Raw genomic sequence first — 17,856 nt, 5'->3', positions numbered from 1 at the left:
GCACAATTAAAAGTGTACTTACCAGTAATCTAATGTTTTAAAGTTGGCGAGTTAGTTATGTTGAAGAATAGTCATAAATAATTTGGAAAATTTGGATATAGTTATGACTTCACAAAAAAAATTACAATTTAAACATGAAATTAAAATATTGTAATGAATATTAACTGTTTTGTAAAAAATAAAAATAAAAATCACATTTTCCCAGAATATTAACTCATTCACTGCCATTGACGGCTATAGACGTCAAAAATTCATTTGAACAATTTTTATTAGTTTAACATTTTTTTTCCACTTTTGTTAAGAGTATGAAAATCTAGAGATAAAAAAGTGTACATTTAGAACCGATATAAAATGTGATAAAAAAAATAAATTTAAAAAATAAAAATTAATCGTGAGTTAACTATTGAAGGCATGCAATTAATTACAATTAAGAATTTTAATCGCCTGACGATTTAAAAAAGAAAGAAAAGATTATTTAAAAAATTAGGAGCGTCAGGCGATTACAATTTTTAATCGTAATGAATTGCATGACTTCACTAGTTAATTCACGATTAATCAAAAATGTTATCTGTTTTAAATGTACAATAAAAAAAAATCTAGGTTTTCATTCTCTTGTTAACAAAAGTGGGGGAAAAAATGTTTAACTAATAGAAATAATGCAAATAATTTTTTGACGTCTATAGCCGTCAATGGCAGTGAATGAGTTAAATTTTTCAGTGTTCTCCTTAGTATTAGGAGTGCAGTACATTTTGCCAACTACCTGCAAATAGAATGTATTCTAGAGTGTTTTATGCCCCACCCCCCAAAAAAACAGCAACAACAACAAAAAACAGACAGTTTCTCAGTGATTTTATTTCATCCTCTCTGCTGGAGTCGCTCGTACATTCATTTGAATGTTATTCTTAAAAAAAGAAAGCCTCAAAATTCTGCACAAGCAGATAAGAAAATCCCCATCTCTGCACTGATGTAATTTAGAAAGTTAAAACATCAAAAAAAATAAAACACTTATCAGTGCTTTTAGATGGTTAAAAGGAAAAATAAAATAAAACAAGCCAGTCACACTCACGCCCTACAATAGCGGGCAACAAGAAGCGCTGCTATGACGAAAAGGCCAGGCAATTTGCTTGTGCGGGTGTACCTAATATTGAGGCCGGCGTCCCGGCGTCAGTTGAGCCAGGTGGTGTTGAGCTGCGTTTGTTTCTTAATGCTGGTGTCCAATTTGAGCACTTCCCGTATGGCCATGGTGGCGTACGTGGAGGGTGGCAGCGAGAACTCCAGCCGAAGAGCGCGGTACTTCCCTTCTGTTACGAGGTTAAGTAAAAGAAAGAAAGAAATCATGATTATATGTTTATTCTAGATTTTATATGCAAAGCATTGTTTGTGTTTTTGTTGTTCACAGAAACTTTTCTTCTGACCTTTGTTGAAAACCGGCGCTGGTTTGTTCTCAAGTTTCTCAAAGTCAGTATGAACCAGAGAGATCTTGGGGTCGTCGTACTCGATCACCTCCCTACACAGAAAAGACACAGAGTGCATTGAATTTTAAACGGTCTCGTAGAGTGGTTCCAGAGTGCTGTGGGATATTTACAATTAACCCGTTTATCCAGTTTTTGTGTTTGGCGGTCACATTTTTTTTGAGATGTAAAATATGTCCGTTGGCTCAAACACTTGTCTAGTGAAACCTTGATTAAGATTTAGGTTAATATGTAAACAAGATTTTTCTTGCATATCAAATTCCACTACGTTGGGTGTCATTTTTAAATGCATTAAGTGATGGAGCAGTGCTGAATAAGAAACAGTTGAATGTTAAAATAGTGCATAAAAACACTTTACTGTAAATGTTATGTTACGAACAAAACTAATGGTTGTTTACCTACTCACAATAGGTTAAAATTTGCAATAGGGAGACCATATCATAAAACATTTTGATAACTTTACCTCTCTGGCACTTAAACTTAGTAAAACAGTTTTTTCATTCTATTTAAAATGCTTTTGGAATCTAAAACGTTGCACCGCTACCCTCTGCTGGTGGTTTGGCTTATTACCACTCAAGTGCTTGCAGTTTCAAAGGTCATAGCAGCAGATCCTAAACAGCCCCTCCCAATGAAAAACATCTAACGACGTAACGTGACCAAGTCTTTCCTGGGAATCGAGTTATCAACACTATAATGCATGAGAATAATTCATTAGAAAAAAGTGTTTGTGCAAGCTAGTGGATGCCGTGGCAGACACACGGACGGGCCAGTGGTCAAAAGGAGCACCCACCAGCTGACATCGCTGGGCCTGATGAGGACGCGTCTGTAGGCTCCAGCCAGTGAGTAGTCCTTAATTTTGTGACGCATGTTGTCGATATCCAGCCCGTCTGCGGTCAGCATCTCTCTGTAACCTTTACCCACTGCCACACACACACACACATTTTACCATATTTCTTTATTTTTAAAACAGCGATATTGCGTTCTTACCGTGGTGAGAGGGGTAGATGACATCGAAGCCTGGGAGCGGCATCACAATGTCGTGTATGGAGTGGCTCTTTGCCTCCTCTTCTGACAGGATGTGTGCTTTGGCTTTAGGGAAACAATCATTGTCATTCTCGTAAAGACCAGAATTATAGTACAGGTAGTCCTCAACTTACGAACACAATGGGTTCCGAGAGGTTGTTTGTTGTCAGTCGTGCTGGTATCACATGACATAACCTCTATTTAATTTTTTTCCTTTGAAAATTTATACATTTTTTAAAATTTGGTCATGGGATGCTCTTGACTGTTTTTGTCGTTATGCAGTTTGCATTGTTTGTTTGCTAAAAATTTATATATATATATATATATATATATATATATATATATATATATATATATATATATATATAGTATTCTTCGCACTATAAGGCGCATCAGATTATAAGGCGCACCTTCAATGAATGGCCTACTAAAAAAATATATATATATAAAAGGTGCACCGCATTATAAGGCGCACAGAAGGAAACTGTAGTTGCTGAGAGATTGCATTAAGCATCCACTAGATGGAGCTTACTTAACCAATTTTGATCCACATATAAGGCGCATGGGATTATAAGGCGCACTATCAATTTTTTTCGAAAATGAAAGGCTTTTAGGTGTGCCTTATTGTGCGGAAAATACGGTATCCTGTCTAACACAGTCAGCAATCCAAGGACAGATACTAACTTCCCCGGAGCACCAGGTCGCCCTCCACGGCTGTTAACCCAAAGGCGTCGATCCGGCGGCTAACCATGGTGTTCCACACCACACTTTGGTAGCTGTGAATGTACATCAGGCGGTTGTTTCGGGGGATCTGTATGAAAGGACACAGAACAGCACAACATGACTAAAGGCCTTCGCTCCAAATTTCCAAATCGTTTTCACTAACCAGTCCAAAGGCAGTGACAATGTTATTTTTGCCGTGCTGGGACAGGCCCCGCAGCAGCTGGCCCTCCACACAGCGCTTGTTGGGCAGCTTCTTCAGGGCCGCTTCAGGGTCCTGAGTCTTGGCCCACTCGTCCCTGCAGCGCACCAGGAATTCTTTCTCCGCTGCGAGGAAACGTATGACGTAAAACGTTAGCGGCGCCACCAAATTCCATTACCTCTTTGACTGCCAAAAACGTTAAATAACGTTTAGTAAAATCCTATGGAGGAGTGCCAACGATGTTAAAATACGTTTTTTCAAAACAGAGGTGAAACTAACCATTTTCTATTGTTGATTACTGAAAAACGGAATAAGGTAGAAACAAACTTTTTTTTCTGATGAAAGATGAGAGTCCAATCTTTCATTTGGTAGTATGTGTGTTTCCATAGTCCAAACACATAATTTTCTGTGGACCTTGAAAGATCAGTCAAAAATGCTTAAATCGGCTGGCACCCAAGGCATCCCTTTTCTGAAAACGTCTGGCAGTCAAAGAGTTACAAGTGGATTATGAATGCCATCGAACCTCCGGGACGAGGCTTCAGAATTAAATCCACCACTTGCTTCCAGTCATTCTTCAGGATGGCCCTGTGGCAACAGAAGAAGGAAATTTGATTAGTATCTATAGTGTGAGCGAAGGTGCCGTGTGTGCGGGACGGCGTTACCTGCCGACTTGCTGCGTGGGCACAGCTGTGGTGCCGAAGCGCTGCATGCCGTAGTAGTTGATAAAACCCGTCTGCTTGAGGGACGTCACGGCTTGATGGACCTGCGCGTCGGTTCCTGAGATGTTCCTGGTGTGAAGATATTAAGTGACTAGGAAGTGGTCAAACTGAAAAATTAGGAGTCGCTTAGCTAAATACACATTACGATTGTTTATTGATTCCATCAGTAATAATAAAGATGTACGCATAATACAATTTCTTATGTATATAATAATAATAATAATATGTAAGATGTTACAGGCATTCCTAGCAAAGAACTCCCTCCAAACGAAGCACAACATTTCACATACCTGATGACCACTGTGAAGTGGTTCCCCTGCAGCTCTCCCAGCTTGAGAGGGTGATTCTTGTAGGAGAAATTTCCCACCTTGAGGTTCATCAGGCACTTGTTGAGGTGGGCCAACCTCTCTGCTGTGATCCTGAGACAGAGACAGAAGGTTCCTGACATCAGCCGCAGACGGCCTACCACCTCTTCCACACTCACTTGAGCACAGCGATCTCCTGCACGGTGATGGCCCTCTTGTCTTTTGTGCCCATATAGGAGAACATGTTGGGTCTGAGCCTAAAAAAAAAAAAGAGGTAAGTCAGTGGAGCCAAGACCAAGAAAATAGATGGATGCCACCTAGTGGTAGGATCCTGCCCCACAGCTTAACAGCGAATATAGTACAGACGCTCCCCTATTTACGAACATTCGAGTTACGAACAACGGTACATACGAACATGTCTGCGCGCATGTCAAAAAATGTTCGGAAAGAGATGCTGTAAGTTAGATGTTTTATTGCGCACCTTTTTCCGAGTACTGTAGTGCTTCTCTCCGCCGCTAATACCGACGCTTGGCGCTGTGAGAGCTCACCCAGCATTGGAGGCTCAGCAACGTGTCGAGGAGGAGGAAGAAGAAGAAACGCCTGTCGCTCATAGATAAAGCCATCGCACTCTTCGAGCAGCAAGACCCAAATATTGAACGTTGCACAAAGGTTGCAAATCAATTGAATGATGCCATACAGTGCTACCGCATCATTTATGATGAAAAAAGAAGAAAACTGTGCAATCGTAGTTAGATCGCTTCTTTCGGCCAGTTTCTAGTAAATCCTCCAAGGAAGATACTCATCAACCCTCATCTTCTTCTCCGCGACCCTCAACTTCTTCCTACATTGAAGTTACGGAGGAGGAAGTAACTTTTGAAGCCCATTCCAGCGACGACGAATAACCTCTCATGATATTAAATACTCCTCTTCCTCCTCCATCAAATCCTTAAGCATCGAGTACATCTTCCAAAAGTAAGTTAAACTTCATTTTATTTATCTTATTACGTACATGTACATACTGTGTGTGTCTCTCGCTCTCTCTCTCTAACATACGTAGTACAGTACTGTACGTATTCTCTTTAAACATAAATTATAATACAAAATATAGCACTGAAGCAACTTACGAACAAATTCACCTTACGAACGATCGCTCGGAACGTAACTCGTTCGTAAGTTGGGGAGCGTCTGTAATAACTTTATTTGTATAGCACCTTTACATCTACATCCAAAATGCATACAAAAAAAAAAAAAAAAACATCTTTCATGAAACAATATGTGTAGTGGAGTTCATTTTCTGAGGAAAAATAGTAGGCTGTGGTGTTTTTATTTGATAATGAACAACCCGTCTCACATTGCGCCATTTATTGCTGGGGAACATATTAGAAGAAAAAAAAGAAATCTGGCAAGTTAGATTTTTATGCTGATGAATACTAAAACCGGCATACTGATTCCAAAATTGCAATTTTCAAAGCTTGTAACTATTACATCTTAGCGTTTTATTTACATACATACACATTAATTTCATATTTTAAAGAAAACTGAGAACCAAAAGCTCAAAAACTTGGTGTAATAGAGAAAAACTGAGACTAGTTTTCAATGAGTTATAAACTAACTCCACAAAAATGGTGTTTGCGAGTGTTAACGGAGAACTTCAACGACATTCATACCTGAGGAACTTTGACAGCACATTGATGGCATCCATCGTGTCCTTGTTCTCCTTGTACAGCACAAAATGGCAAAAGCTGCCGCGGTTTTTGGGCCAGAAGTGTTTCCTTGGTGCTTTGAAAAGGAAACGGAGAAAAAAAAAAACACGCACACATTAAACGTGTAAAATCATATTGAGACGTTCACCTTGAGAGAATAAAGTCTACTTTAGTCAGCTAAAGTGTTAACAGAATGGCAAAACCTGCTTTAACACCTCCTGTGCTTACTTGTGGAGAGGAACGTCTTACCTGCTGATGTCTTCACCTCTATCCCAAGAACAGCAAAATATAGACAATAAAAGAGTGTTACTGAGCATAAGACGCTTGCGAGCGAGGAGCTGAGGCGCATGCACAAACAAACCCATGACCGGGACTGGACTGTGGTTTGAATGGACGGGAAAAAGGGATCGGGCAGGCATTCACAGTGAGTGATGAGCCACATCAGAACTTCAATGAGGGGTTTACATCCTGAGAAATCATGCAAGTGCTTCAGGCTGAATTTACGCTCCCATCAATGAATCAACCAATCAAATAAGATTTGATTTTGCATTACTAAACACAACAACATGTAGATGAGGTGAAGATATTATTTTTGTCCACTTACAATCGCCATCATCATGTTCTACTGTATTATTGGTGACTTTGAGCTTGTCAGGATTTAAAAAGGCGGGAACTGTCCTGGTAAGTGACATGGGTGCCAGCTAATTAAGAGTCTTAAGTTGGCTATCTGTATACTGTTTTTTATTTATTTTTTTACCATTTGTTTAGTAAAGCAAGTGAATTTGAACTATACAAAAAAGTACCTGTTATGCTATATTAAATTAGCCAACATTAGTTCCTTACAGTTGGTGATGTGTGCAGTGCATTTTATCTTTCTTGTCTAGTGTTAAATGCAGTGTTGTTCTGATACAGTTTTTGGCCCCTGATACCGATTCCGATACCCAGCTTTGCAGTATCGGCCGATGCCAATGCCATAGCGATACCTACGTTTTTTTTTCTCAACATGAAAAAAGCTGTCCTGGCAGTGAAAGAGAACATGTCACACATCAGTGAATGTCATGCATGAGCAAGACACAAGATGCTGCATCCAAAGTCCTATATTAGCGTCAGAATTAATGGTATGGGCATGTTACTTGTTAGTACTCACCGATACCGATGTTTTAATGCAGTATCAGGGCCTCTGCCGATACCAGTATTGGTATCGGAACAACACTAGTTAAATGATCCCCAATTTAGGACCCTTTGTCTTTTATCAAGTCCTCCTTTCCATTTTTACAGTACATGGAGGGAGGGTGCACGCGATTGCAGTAATATTAGTCTGTGTGGAAAAATTATCCCGGTGGAGCTTCAAGGCAGAAATTGTACGTCAACCTTTTTTTTTTTTTTTTTTTTAAGTTATTTGATTAAACATTGAAACCATTAAACTTACATGGAAATAGACCGTCGCGGAAATCAAGTATAGGCATTAAATCGGGATTGGACACTTTGACCTGCAGCGCAATCCAGCTTTATCGTCATGCATTTGATAACGTATTTGATCACTTGAGTGACTTAAAATGCTAACCAGAATTCCATTACTTCCAATGGAAAACAATGTTGTGAAATATGAATTATATTTTTGTGTTGAACCATGGTTGTCGCATTCTATTAAGTGATTTTATGCCTCCACTCACCAGCCAGAGCCTTCTTTCCAGCAGCATGGTAGGCCACGATGAACCTGCGACCATCTTTCTCCTCCGTCTTTGTCTCCAGGCCGGGAAATTGAGTTTTGATGGCTTTGTGAACCAGTGTCCGCTTTTCCTTTGACTCATCCCCCTATGAAATCGATAAACCGGGCTTTAAGACCTGCCGCTTGCCAACCCAACATAAATAAGGATCCAGCAAATGTTATATCACCTCAATGGAGACGGAGCTCTCTTTGTTCTTGAACAGCTGTAGGTCCCCAAGCTGCTTCTTCTGCTCCTCCGTCAGTACGGTGCAATCAGGCGTTGGATTTTCTTCTTCTGCTGCTGCTTCCTGATGGAGCAAACACACGTAAACAATATAAAATCTGTCCAAACAAACACTGCGCAGACAGCTTCACAAATGAAAAAAAGAAAACAAAATAGACCATTACACTTCTTAAATGAGACACATTCGGGAAAACTGTCTTTAATTGGCTTGTAGACTAATAGTTGTGTCTGGAGTGCTTGGCCACTCATTAAATGTGAAAGCTGCAATGTAACCTTAGATTAACATTAGCTAATAGCATTAGCTCCTGATAACAGCGCATACTCTAACACTCAACTAAGTTGTTGTGGGGCAGGGGAATATTGTGTTTGACAACGTATCGGCTGCATGCGCCACCTGCATGGATCAGCTACAGTGACTGAAAGAATTCCAGTAGTTTGGTCCCGGTCGTCATGGTAACAAAACCCATACGCTGCATATCGATTCAACTTCAGTCATTTTGACCAGAGTATTACGAGTGGATGTTTGGCTTACCTGAACCTCTTCGGGAATCGAGAGGTCATCCAAGTGCACAATTTTTCCTTCTTTGCTGATTTCATGCACCACAAAATCAGAGTACCTGAGCATAAATGATAAATCAATCAATAGCTGTGCGAGAAAGGCGGCGGAAGAAAAGCGTATGCTCTTCGAGAACAAACCTTTCCTTCAGGATTCCCGAGAAACCCTCTTGACTGCTGACATACTTGCAAATGCCCACGTCCAGCTCGGTGAGGCCGTGCTTCATCATGTCGGCAAATGTCTCGCCGCTGCCATCTTCCTCCTCCTCACCACCGCTCATTTGTCCCCGAGGAGCGCCGTTCTCGTGTTCATCCTCAAGTTTGGCTCTCTTGGTCACAGCTGCTTCGTCTTCCTCATCCTCCGGGCAGCCTCTCTTCTCCCCAGGGACGACTGGAGCCGATTCCGGCTTGGATTCATCCATTGTAAGCAAGCTGGGATGCATAATTTTTTTTTTAAAAAAACATTGTGACATACTGGAAACAATACATGAGAATCAACAGAAATTTATGCAAATAAGACAGGAATTTAGGAAATTGAAGGTTGGCTTTTAATAAGGAAATAAAATATAGTTGTGGAAGGTAGATACTTTTTTTAATATTAATCCTGGCAAATGCCTTTGCTGGTAAAAAGGAGCAAGCGGTCAGCATGCACTCACTGGCGATAGCCAGCCCGCTATTACGCCTCATCGGAGAGATTCAGGCCTGTTGTTATGCATACCGTTGTCAGCAAAATGAAGAAGGGTGAGCTTGCCCAAAAAGCCACTGTAGTTGAAATACTCAGTCTGTCCTTAGTTGTCATGGAAACGAAAGTTGCACTCGCCATTGGCTGAGCAGTATTTTGAGGGCCAGATGAGCGCTCGCTTGAGACAGGCATTTCAGCAAGACTAGAATTAGTGTATGTAATCTAAAGTGTTCCATAATTCTTGATCCTTGGAGGATTTAGACAGATATTACAACAAGTAGCTTTAAACAACTGTATTTTGAAAAACACTGCATGTCTGATTCGAGTCAATGCAAAGCGATGACATAACATTAGCATTTTGTTCCCAATATCTAACAACAAATGAAAACAAAGATGAACACAATTATGCGCAATCTCTAAAACAAGCTTGCCACTTACCCTTTAAGAAATGTTAGGTGTAAAATTGAGAAGAGTAGCTTAGCATCCGCGGATGTTAGCACAAGGTGCCAAAAACACGGGGAGAAATAGGATCGAATGTGCTAGCTTGGCAGCGTTAAATATACGTTAGCAATGTATTATGTACGCAATAATGGAGCTAAATTGCGAATTAAGTGAATAAAAGGTTTTATCCCTAAAAACTGGTTCAAACTACCTGAGTGTGGAGAGAGCAGCACGACCTACTACACACGTGTGTACAGATGAGCGCATGCGCGTATTTACTTCCGGGGTTTTACAACAAACCCCGCCCACAGTTTATAAAAAATAATAATCATCGGACAGATATCTGAAAAGGCGAGATCAAAGCATGCGCCGTCCACGTTGCCCTCACATGACGCAAGAATGTGTTTCTATGACTAAGACTTTTGAGTAATTGGTGCAGAATCAACCAGATTACGTTTAGCGTGAGCTGGAGTATACAACTCACAAACTATGAGTTTATACTTGTCTTTAAAGCAGTAGAATGTGCATCAACGGGTGAGTGAAGATATTTGCAACGGAGGATACTCGTTTACGGCCACCTTATACTGTTATTTTGTATCCCCTTAAGTAACATTTAGCGTGTTTTCACACTATTTAAGTGTTTTAATAATAATAAGTTGAAATACTTAATTAAATCGGGATAACCTGATAGGTTAGTCCGCCTAAAGAAAGCGATCAAACTAACTGACATAAAAACAAAAAAGCCTAGCGACGAGTAGTTCTACTGTACTAAGGCACACAATTGAAATTTTACGTTTCCTTTGGCGAGGGGTAGTTTTCTTGTACGTTCTTATCACACAATAAACAACAACGTTGTATGTATTTAGGTAAATACTGGTAAAAATTATTTGCGTCGAGTGCCTCTGGTTGTATAAGCATATGTATCGAAATGTGGGCGATCTGGCCACCGGCGCCGTGGCTTAGTTGGTTAAAGCGCCTGTCTAGTAAACAGGAGATCCTGGGTTCGAATCCCAGCGGTGCCTTTTTATTTCTTCTTTCCTCAAGTAAACAAGCCAGTGTTGATTTGTGGAGAAGTGTCATAATAACACGGACTTACATTATTGTAAAAGGCTGTGGCCTTCACACACTTTATTCCTATACTTCAAACTTCCCACTTTTTCGGCATCTATCTAGTTCCACATAATTCATCCGATTCTCGTCATTCCAATTTTAACATATTCCAAAAATTCACGCTATTCTAGGTTGTATTTTTCTTATTCCAAATATTCACGCCTTACCCACAATTCCTAATGTTGTACCCTATTTCCTCCCATTTATTCTTAATGGAAGATTCAAAATTTCACATTTACTTCCACATTTTTAATCCGATTTACTTAATTCCAATTTCAATATATTCCACTAATTCACGCCATGAGCTCTTCCATATTTTTCAGTTCCAAAATTCACGCCTTAGTTACCCTATTTTATACCCTATTATTTCACATTCATTCAACATTACACATCTACATCATTTCACAGTGACATTCTAAATATTGAACTCTTTCCGTTCACTTAAGGGATGATTAATAATCCATTCTCTACTTGATTCTTCAAACCTTACTCCATTTCCGACCTGATTCTTCAAACCTTACCCCATTTTCTAATTGATTCTTCATCACTTACTCCAGTCATATAATACATCCGATTTTCGTGATTCCAATTTCAAAATATTCTCGCCATGGTCACTTCCATTTTTCCATCCCCCAAATTCACGCCTTACCCTACTTGATTCTTCAAACCCTATCCCTTTTTTGATTTTTTTCTGCTGTAATTTCTACATTTATTCACCGATTCTAACCGTTCCAACTTTTAATTGTTCAGCTCTTTCCAGGTCCTTGTGCATCATTCATTCCATGCCATTCAACATCATTCCACAGTTTTCATTCAGCCTTACAGACTTAACACACATTTTCTAGTTCATATGTAAGTCCGTGAAAGGCGTGCCGACTAAATTTAGCATTACATCAGGAAAAGTAGTAGAGAACGTAACAAGGAAGTACGGTGGCCATTCGGGACTAGAAGTTATTTTATTAACTTAAAATCTATTGTAAAACGTCCAAACCAATACATTCTCAGTATGATATTTATTTTGAAAGCGCAAATAGTGTATGTTAATTCAACTTTTTCTTCGGGGTTTAAGTACCCCTAAATTCCAGATCCTGCAGTCGCCCCTGAATCATACTGGAGTCGAGTAGTAGTTGCATGCAATTCCCGTTTTGACCTGCAGAGAGAGCCAAGGAAGGGAAAAAAAGAAACACAGTGTGGATGTAAGAGTGTGCGTGTCTGTGCTGGCTGCTGCTGCTGCCCAGAGAGGAAGAAGAGGAAAAAAACATGATCTCCAGGAAAGGTGCGTGATCCCCCGCAAAGCCCCCCAACTCCAAAAACCCACCGCTTCCTTGCTTTTGCGCCTTTATTTGCGCCGAATCGAACCGGAAGTGGCGCCGTAGATTCATGCCTCGTTCTGACGTCTTCTCCTCTCTCATCCTCTGCTTCCTTGCACCCTTTCCCCTCGGATCGGGACGTTGCTCATGCCATGCTCGGTGTCAACTCACTAGTGTTGACCATGCAGTCCAGGAAGAGGAAGCCGAAGGGGAAGAAGGAAAAGCCGGGTCATCATCGGAGGTAAGTCGGGCGCTGGGGTTGAGGGGTGGGGGAGCGTTTGTCTGCCGCGGTTCGGTGTCGTTGTATGCACGACGCCCGCCGGTCTACACTGTGTGCACGTTTGGATGCTGCAGATAAGTTGCAACTGGGTTGATACACGACTGATGTGCATCTAAGCAGAATTTTGCAAGATGAATGCATTTTTGTCCTGTTTGTTGACATGTCGACATTGATCTTGGCGCTGGGTGTGTGTGATTCTGGTGTGGAGAATCTTTTATCAGTGTCTGCAGTGGCTGTGTAAAGTGCATGCGAATTGGAGTGTGTGTGAGGTGAGCGGGGGCTCTCCATGGCGGGTTGGGATTGGTGTGACGTCACTCACTGCCACCAACAGGAAGTTGTCTGTTTTGGTCATACTCGTCTTTGCTGTCAATGTACTGGGATCGCCCACCACACGACTTGAAATGAAAATGTAGCACGTCGATGAGATGATTGCAGAAACATCCCTTAATGAAAAAGCAAAAACTAAAGAAATACCACGACTCTGAGGTTAAGAGCCTCATGCTCTATCGACTGAGCTCGCCGGGTGATAACGAGAACTCCAGCAGTTAGGCTACTTGAAGTATAAACAATGACAGCAAAATAGAAAAATGCCATTTAAAGCAACACTAAGGAACTTTCAGTTTACCTTGATTATGGCAACGCCATATGGACAAAATGTACTCAACATGAATAGTTCTACCTTAGATATTATTAAGGTTAATCACAATGTATCATCATCATTATATCCAAAATGTTAGCATCATTTGTCCATTTTATTGAAATAATCTCTATTGTGTAATTTCTTCTGGATAACACAAATTTTTCAATTTAGGCTTCAAGTTAAAAGGTGCAACCTCCTTTAAAAAGATAAAGCAATCAATTTGTGTCAGGCAATTTGTAGCAACCGCTCAACAAAGGGGAAGTCCATCCATCCATCCATCCATTTTCTTTACCACCTATTCCAATCCTCACAAAGGTCGCGGGGGGTGCTGGAGCCTATCCCAGTCAAGTAAAAAAAAAAAATCTGTACAATAATATGAGTAATATTGCATTTATGGAGTATGAATTAAATAGCAAAGTACACCTACTTTCGGCCATTTTGCCAATTGCTGTTGACTGAAAATGACATCACAATTGCTAAGGGATCAGGTAATGGCCAATCACGGCTCACCTGTTTCCTAGGTTTGGCCATATGACGTTCACATGATCGAATTTTTGAGGAATTTTGATAGGTGGCAACATTTCGGTAGCGATCAGCGGATCGTTTTTGGTGTTAGCTTAATAAAAGTTATTTCAGTTCTAAAATCTGTTACGACTCGGTTGGCAATTACAGCTCAAACTTGCAATGTCGGACATGTATTGTGCTGAGAGAAGTGAATGGGCGCTAAATTGCAGACGTCTCCCGATGGTGATGGAACCAAGTCGCTACGTTTGGTCTGCAGTTTCCTGTTGCAACTTAATCCCTTCTGTCTTTACTACTTTAAGACTGCTCCCTAAAATAACGTCCCACCATGCCGTTTGCTTTGTGTGTGTGTGTGTGTTGTGCGTATTGCCATGGAAACATGTTCTCTAGCAGGCCAAAATAAGGCAGTGAGTCTCAGTCACTGTGATTGTACTCGTTCGTCGGGACAAGGCGAGTCGTTGCACCGCTCGTTTTTCTTTTTATCAACAGCACTTCCGTTGACCTGTTGTTGGTTCACTGGTGGTAAGTTGACCTTTACAAAATTTTTCAAAACAATGCTGGTGTGCTCTTTTTGATGGAATTTCCGTGGTAGCTCTTGTAAACCTCCAACGAGTTGGGCGATGGAGCATTCTAGATCCCGTTCCTGATTTGTAGTAATGCTTCAATTTAAAACCAAAGGAGAAAAATGATGAAGATACTTCAAAACAAAATAAACACTTTATTAAATGTATAAACTAAACCTATTCTTGAAATCAACTAACATGTTTTGATTTAAAAAGTAAAAAAGACTTACAAATCTTTTGAAACATCTTCGAGAAGAGAAGAGAAGAGAAGAGAAAAGAAGCAATTGGTTGGATAAATTTGACGAGGTCAATGATTGGTTGGGTAAATTGTGGTACAAAGTCCGGTCAGTAATTGGTTGAATCCTGGCAGCACTTTTTGGACAAACTTTGTTAGAATTTAGCTGAGCGATTAGTTGGTCGAATGTTTGTAGGCGGGACTATTGTGATTGGTTGGACACATTTTAGTTTTAGGACGCTCGCTCAGTGATTGGCCAAATCGTTGTAGGAAGCAGCTCAGTGATTGGATGGAAGAATTTGGTAGCTAGCTGGCAATTGGCCGATTCCTAGTTTGAGGAATTGATGTTCTTTTTAATTGAATTTCTATGGCAACACATTTAAGTAACCAACTAGTCGGACCTGAATTGATTGTGTCCACAATAAGATAAATCAATTCCACAACATTGTCATGCTGCTGCAATGGCTACTGCAGAAGAAGCTGAACACGTTTTTTTGTGTTAAGTCTTACACGGCCTTATTGTTTATCGATTGGACCGCCATGCATTTAAACATCTCTTCCTCTCCGCCGACCAATAATGATGAATGCCGGCGCGGGTACACACACGTCGATACTCATTCCCCTCACTTTGAACTGCTCCGTCCGTCTCTGCTGCTTCCTTGTTTGCAGCCTACTTAGGCTTTACTCGTGTGTGTGTTTTAGTCTATCAGCTTCTTTTTTAGCAAGGCTGCTTCCATTGTGATCATTAAACAGTCTATGCTTGCATTGTCATTCTGTGTAAAAACTACAATTATAGCTGAGAAAGAAAATACTCACCACACTATTACTTGCAAAATAAGTAAATAGGGGGCAAAACTATTCATGGCAAATAGTGAAGAATTGCTAACATTCACACTAGCGTGAATACTCTTCATAACTTCCTCCTAACAACCAAGGCTAAACTTAACTCCTCCCAGACAAGCTAGTCTCTCAGTAGAGATGTTTCACTTCAACATACTAGTTAGTTCCTTTACGCCAATGTATATTTTCCTATTAGACAAGTGTTTTGGTGCCATCTTGTGGCATCTGTAAGGCATTTCAGAAAAAGCACAAAAACAAGAGTAGTTGAATGTTTCAGCAACTAGCATGGGGATAGGTTTCACAGAAAAAAACTCAACCACACATTGATTTATATTTTATTAAGCGTTAAAACTGGACCATGTGGTTTATAGAAAACCACAATATTTGGTATACTGTAATCACTTTAATATTTTTAAGGATTTAATATGAGCACTGAACAGTATTAAAATTGATCATTTACTAGTGGCAGGATAGAAAACCTACTGAATATTCGTTTTATTGTTTGCAACAACAACTTTTCATTGAAACCACATGTTACCACAAGTTAAATAAATTAAAATAAAGGAGGTAAAAAAACAACTTTTGTTACCGGTTATGCTTTTGTATTACTCATTCTAACCGTTAGGGGGCAGCAGTGTACTGTAGACTCTTTAGGTAGAACACGCTGCAAAGATAAACGAACATCTGTCTCCATTTTCAATAACACTTCATAAATATCGCGTGCGTCCTCCATAATTTCATACTGTGGACTTAATCCCCTATTTCCTTTTGGTATAATTAGTGAACGCTTCGGAAAATAGATGGATGGATAGTAATGATAGCAATGTTGAGTGGTGTGTAAGCAAACTCTCGTGTCTGGCATCCATCTTGAGAGAGGTAGCGAGGTAATAAAGCCTTACTCAGCAGGTGGAGTACTTAGACTCTCCCCCACACCCTTCCCCTTTTCTCCCATAGCATGCTGCTGCTCTCTGCAAGCAGAGTGATGACCCACATTTGTAAACAGATGAGGGCATCGTATATATATTTACTGCCACTGCAAACAAGAGAATTCGTCTACACAAACGGTCGGATGGATGAATAAAGGGCACAGTTGTCTATTCTATACATTTTGCCTATCCTTATTTACAATATTGAATTGGTTTCATGCGTTACATAAATTGAAGGTCACGAACGTCTAAGTGGCCCTTGCATCCTTCGAGAGCCCCTTGGAAGAAAAAATGTGGACACTCTTGATCGAGACTATTTGAAGCACGTAATGACTCCTACACTGTCTGTATGTGTGTGTGTGTGTGTGTGAGAGAGAGAGTCTTTTTCCTATTGAGGGCAGTGTGTAATAATTAGACATTAGAGCTGCTGACATGAGCACATCAGCGTCACAGGAGCAAAAGAGCAACACACATCGTCTGTGTTTGCCTTGCTTTGATTCATAGCTGCTTAGCGTCTCCGCAAGTGTGCGTGTGCGTGCGTTTCTGTGTGCATCCTCTCTCCCCAGCCAGCATCCACCAGGCAGTATATGGAGAAGTAGGCCGCTTAAAGATAGCTCGCGGCAGCCTCAATACTGGCTCCTAAAATATATCTGCTCATGAGAGTCATCACCCCCCCCAACCCCATCCTCCCCCCTCTTTCGTCATCTTTTGGAGTGAAATTTGCACATGGACTCATGTGGTCGTTCGTTTCTTACACGCGATTGAGTGTTTGTGTTCTTAAGTGTTGTTTCTCCTCTTGGGGAATCTCACTGTGCGACCGTGTCCCTAAACGCCCCACCTCCCAATTCCCTGCCCCCCTCTATGCCGTGACCTGACCCAGGAAATGCTTACATCGATGCTCCTCACAAGCACACGCAAAGGGGATTTTTAAAATGGCAAGATACATTGCAAACTGATGGTTTCAGTTCACTTTTATGAAACAATTCAGTTATGGGATGGAAGTTATCTGTATTTAGGGTTTATGTCAAGTAAAAAAAAAAAATCTTTATACTTCTAAGTTCTTTGTGGCCTCATTAGTGTAAACACAGTATTCTGATTAATATTGTGTTTGTGGAATATTAAGCGGCAAAGTCCAACTCTTGTCTCCATTAGGGGGCGGCCATTTTGCCACTTGCTGTCAGCTGAGAATGACATCACAGTTGCTCAGTGCTCAGATAACGACCGATCACGGCTCGGCTGTTTTCTGACAAGTCATGTGACGTTCGCAAGATGAGCTGTGATTGGTCGTTACCTGAGCCCTGAGCAACTGTGATGTCATTTTCAGTCGACACCAAGTGGCAAAATGGCCGCCCCCTGAGATGGATAATAACGTGTGGATTTTGATGCTTAATTCATATTCTGCATACACAATATTAATCAGAATACCATGTTTAGACTAGTAGGGCCACATAGAATATATTATTGTATTGCATTGTTTAAAATGAACAGTATACAGTCTAGCGGTGTTAGAAAAAATCGATTCGCCAATATATCGCGATATTACAGCGCGCAATTCTCAAATCGATTCGATATGCGGCTGAATCGATTTTTAAACATACATTTTTTAATGGAAATATTCAACAAAACGTCTTACTTAAAACAGACTTCAACCTGAAT

The 17,856-nt window shown here is 40.5% G+C and overlaps 2 protein-coding genes and 1 non-coding gene across 12 annotated transcripts in view; 2 read left to right on the top strand and 1 right to left on the bottom strand.

Annotated features, from left to right (window-relative positions):
• Positions 1-832: 832 nt before the first annotated feature.
• On the bottom strand, positions 833-10,086 carry pus7 (pseudouridine synthase 7). Of its 3 annotated transcripts, none has more exons than XM_077567210.1 (17): positions 9,986-10,086; positions 8,793-9,083; positions 8,629-8,713; positions 8,041-8,160; positions 7,818-7,959; positions 6,394-6,411; positions 6,109-6,220; positions 4,621-4,698; positions 4,427-4,555; positions 4,080-4,205; positions 3,941-4,002; positions 3,382-3,542; positions 3,180-3,306; positions 2,460-2,561; positions 2,263-2,392; positions 1,416-1,507; positions 833-1,301 (listed from the first exon to the last, which is right to left on the bottom strand). In XM_077567210.1, the coding sequence occupies exons 1-17, from the start codon at positions 10,039-10,041 to the stop codon at positions 1,165-1,167; spliced, it is 1,968 nt and encodes a 655-aa protein (XP_077423336.1). In that variant the 5' UTR covers positions 10,042-10,086; the 3' UTR covers positions 833-1,164. The 3 variants fall into 3 exon arrangements, with proteins under 3 accessions (XP_077423336.1, XP_077423338.1, XP_077423337.1); XM_077567212.1 differs by having other exon boundaries at positions 9,772-10,033; XM_077567211.1 differs by lacking the exon at positions 6,394-6,411.
• A 59-nt stretch (positions 10,087-10,145) lies between these two features.
• Positions 10,146-17,856, top strand: part of srpk2 (SRSF protein kinase 2) — a 50,033-nt gene continuing 42,322 nt past the window's right edge. For 4 of the 8 annotated variants that reach the window (XM_077567209.1, XM_077567207.1, XM_077567206.1 and 1 more), the window contains exon 1: positions 12,280-12,435. In XM_077567209.1, coding sequence (XP_077423335.1) covers positions 12,347-12,435 — 89 coding nt within the window. In that variant the 5' untranslated portion in view covers positions 12,280-12,346. Of the gene's footprint in view, positions 10,309-11,953; positions 12,161-12,278; positions 12,436-17,856 lie in introns of those variants that run through there. The other 4 variants (XM_077567208.1, XM_077567202.1, XM_077567200.1 and 1 more) reach the window with 2 other exon arrangements.
• On the top strand, positions 10,723-10,796 carry trnat-agu (transfer RNA threonine (anticodon AGU)). Its single transcript has one exon. It is a non-coding gene; the product is annotated as a tRNA-Thr (tRNA).

This window comes from Vanacampus margaritifer, chromosome 6, assembly GCF_051991255.1.
Source record: "Vanacampus margaritifer isolate UIUO_Vmar chromosome 6, RoL_Vmar_1.0, whole genome shotgun sequence".
Taxonomy (NCBI): Eukaryota; Metazoa; Chordata; class Actinopteri; order Syngnathiformes; family Syngnathidae; genus Vanacampus; species Vanacampus margaritifer.
The sequence above is the reverse complement of the archived record's forward strand: the minus strand, read 5'-3'. Positions and strand labels throughout refer to the sequence as shown.

Excerpts from the sequence above, each read along its gene's own strand:
- pus7 (XM_077567210.1), bottom strand. The coding sequence starts at position 10,041 with ATGCGCTCATCTGTACACACGTGTGTAGTAGGTCGTGCTGCTCTCTCC. Across the intron at positions 2,393-2,459 it reads CATCTACCCCTCTCACCACG|TGGGTAAAGGTTACAGAGAG; the intron begins GTAAGAACGCAA and ends TGTGTGTGGCAG. Across the intron at positions 1,302-1,415 it reads AGCGCCGGTTTTCAACAAAG|AAGGGAAGTACCGCGCTCTT; the intron begins GTCAGAAGAAAA and ends ACCTCGTAACAG.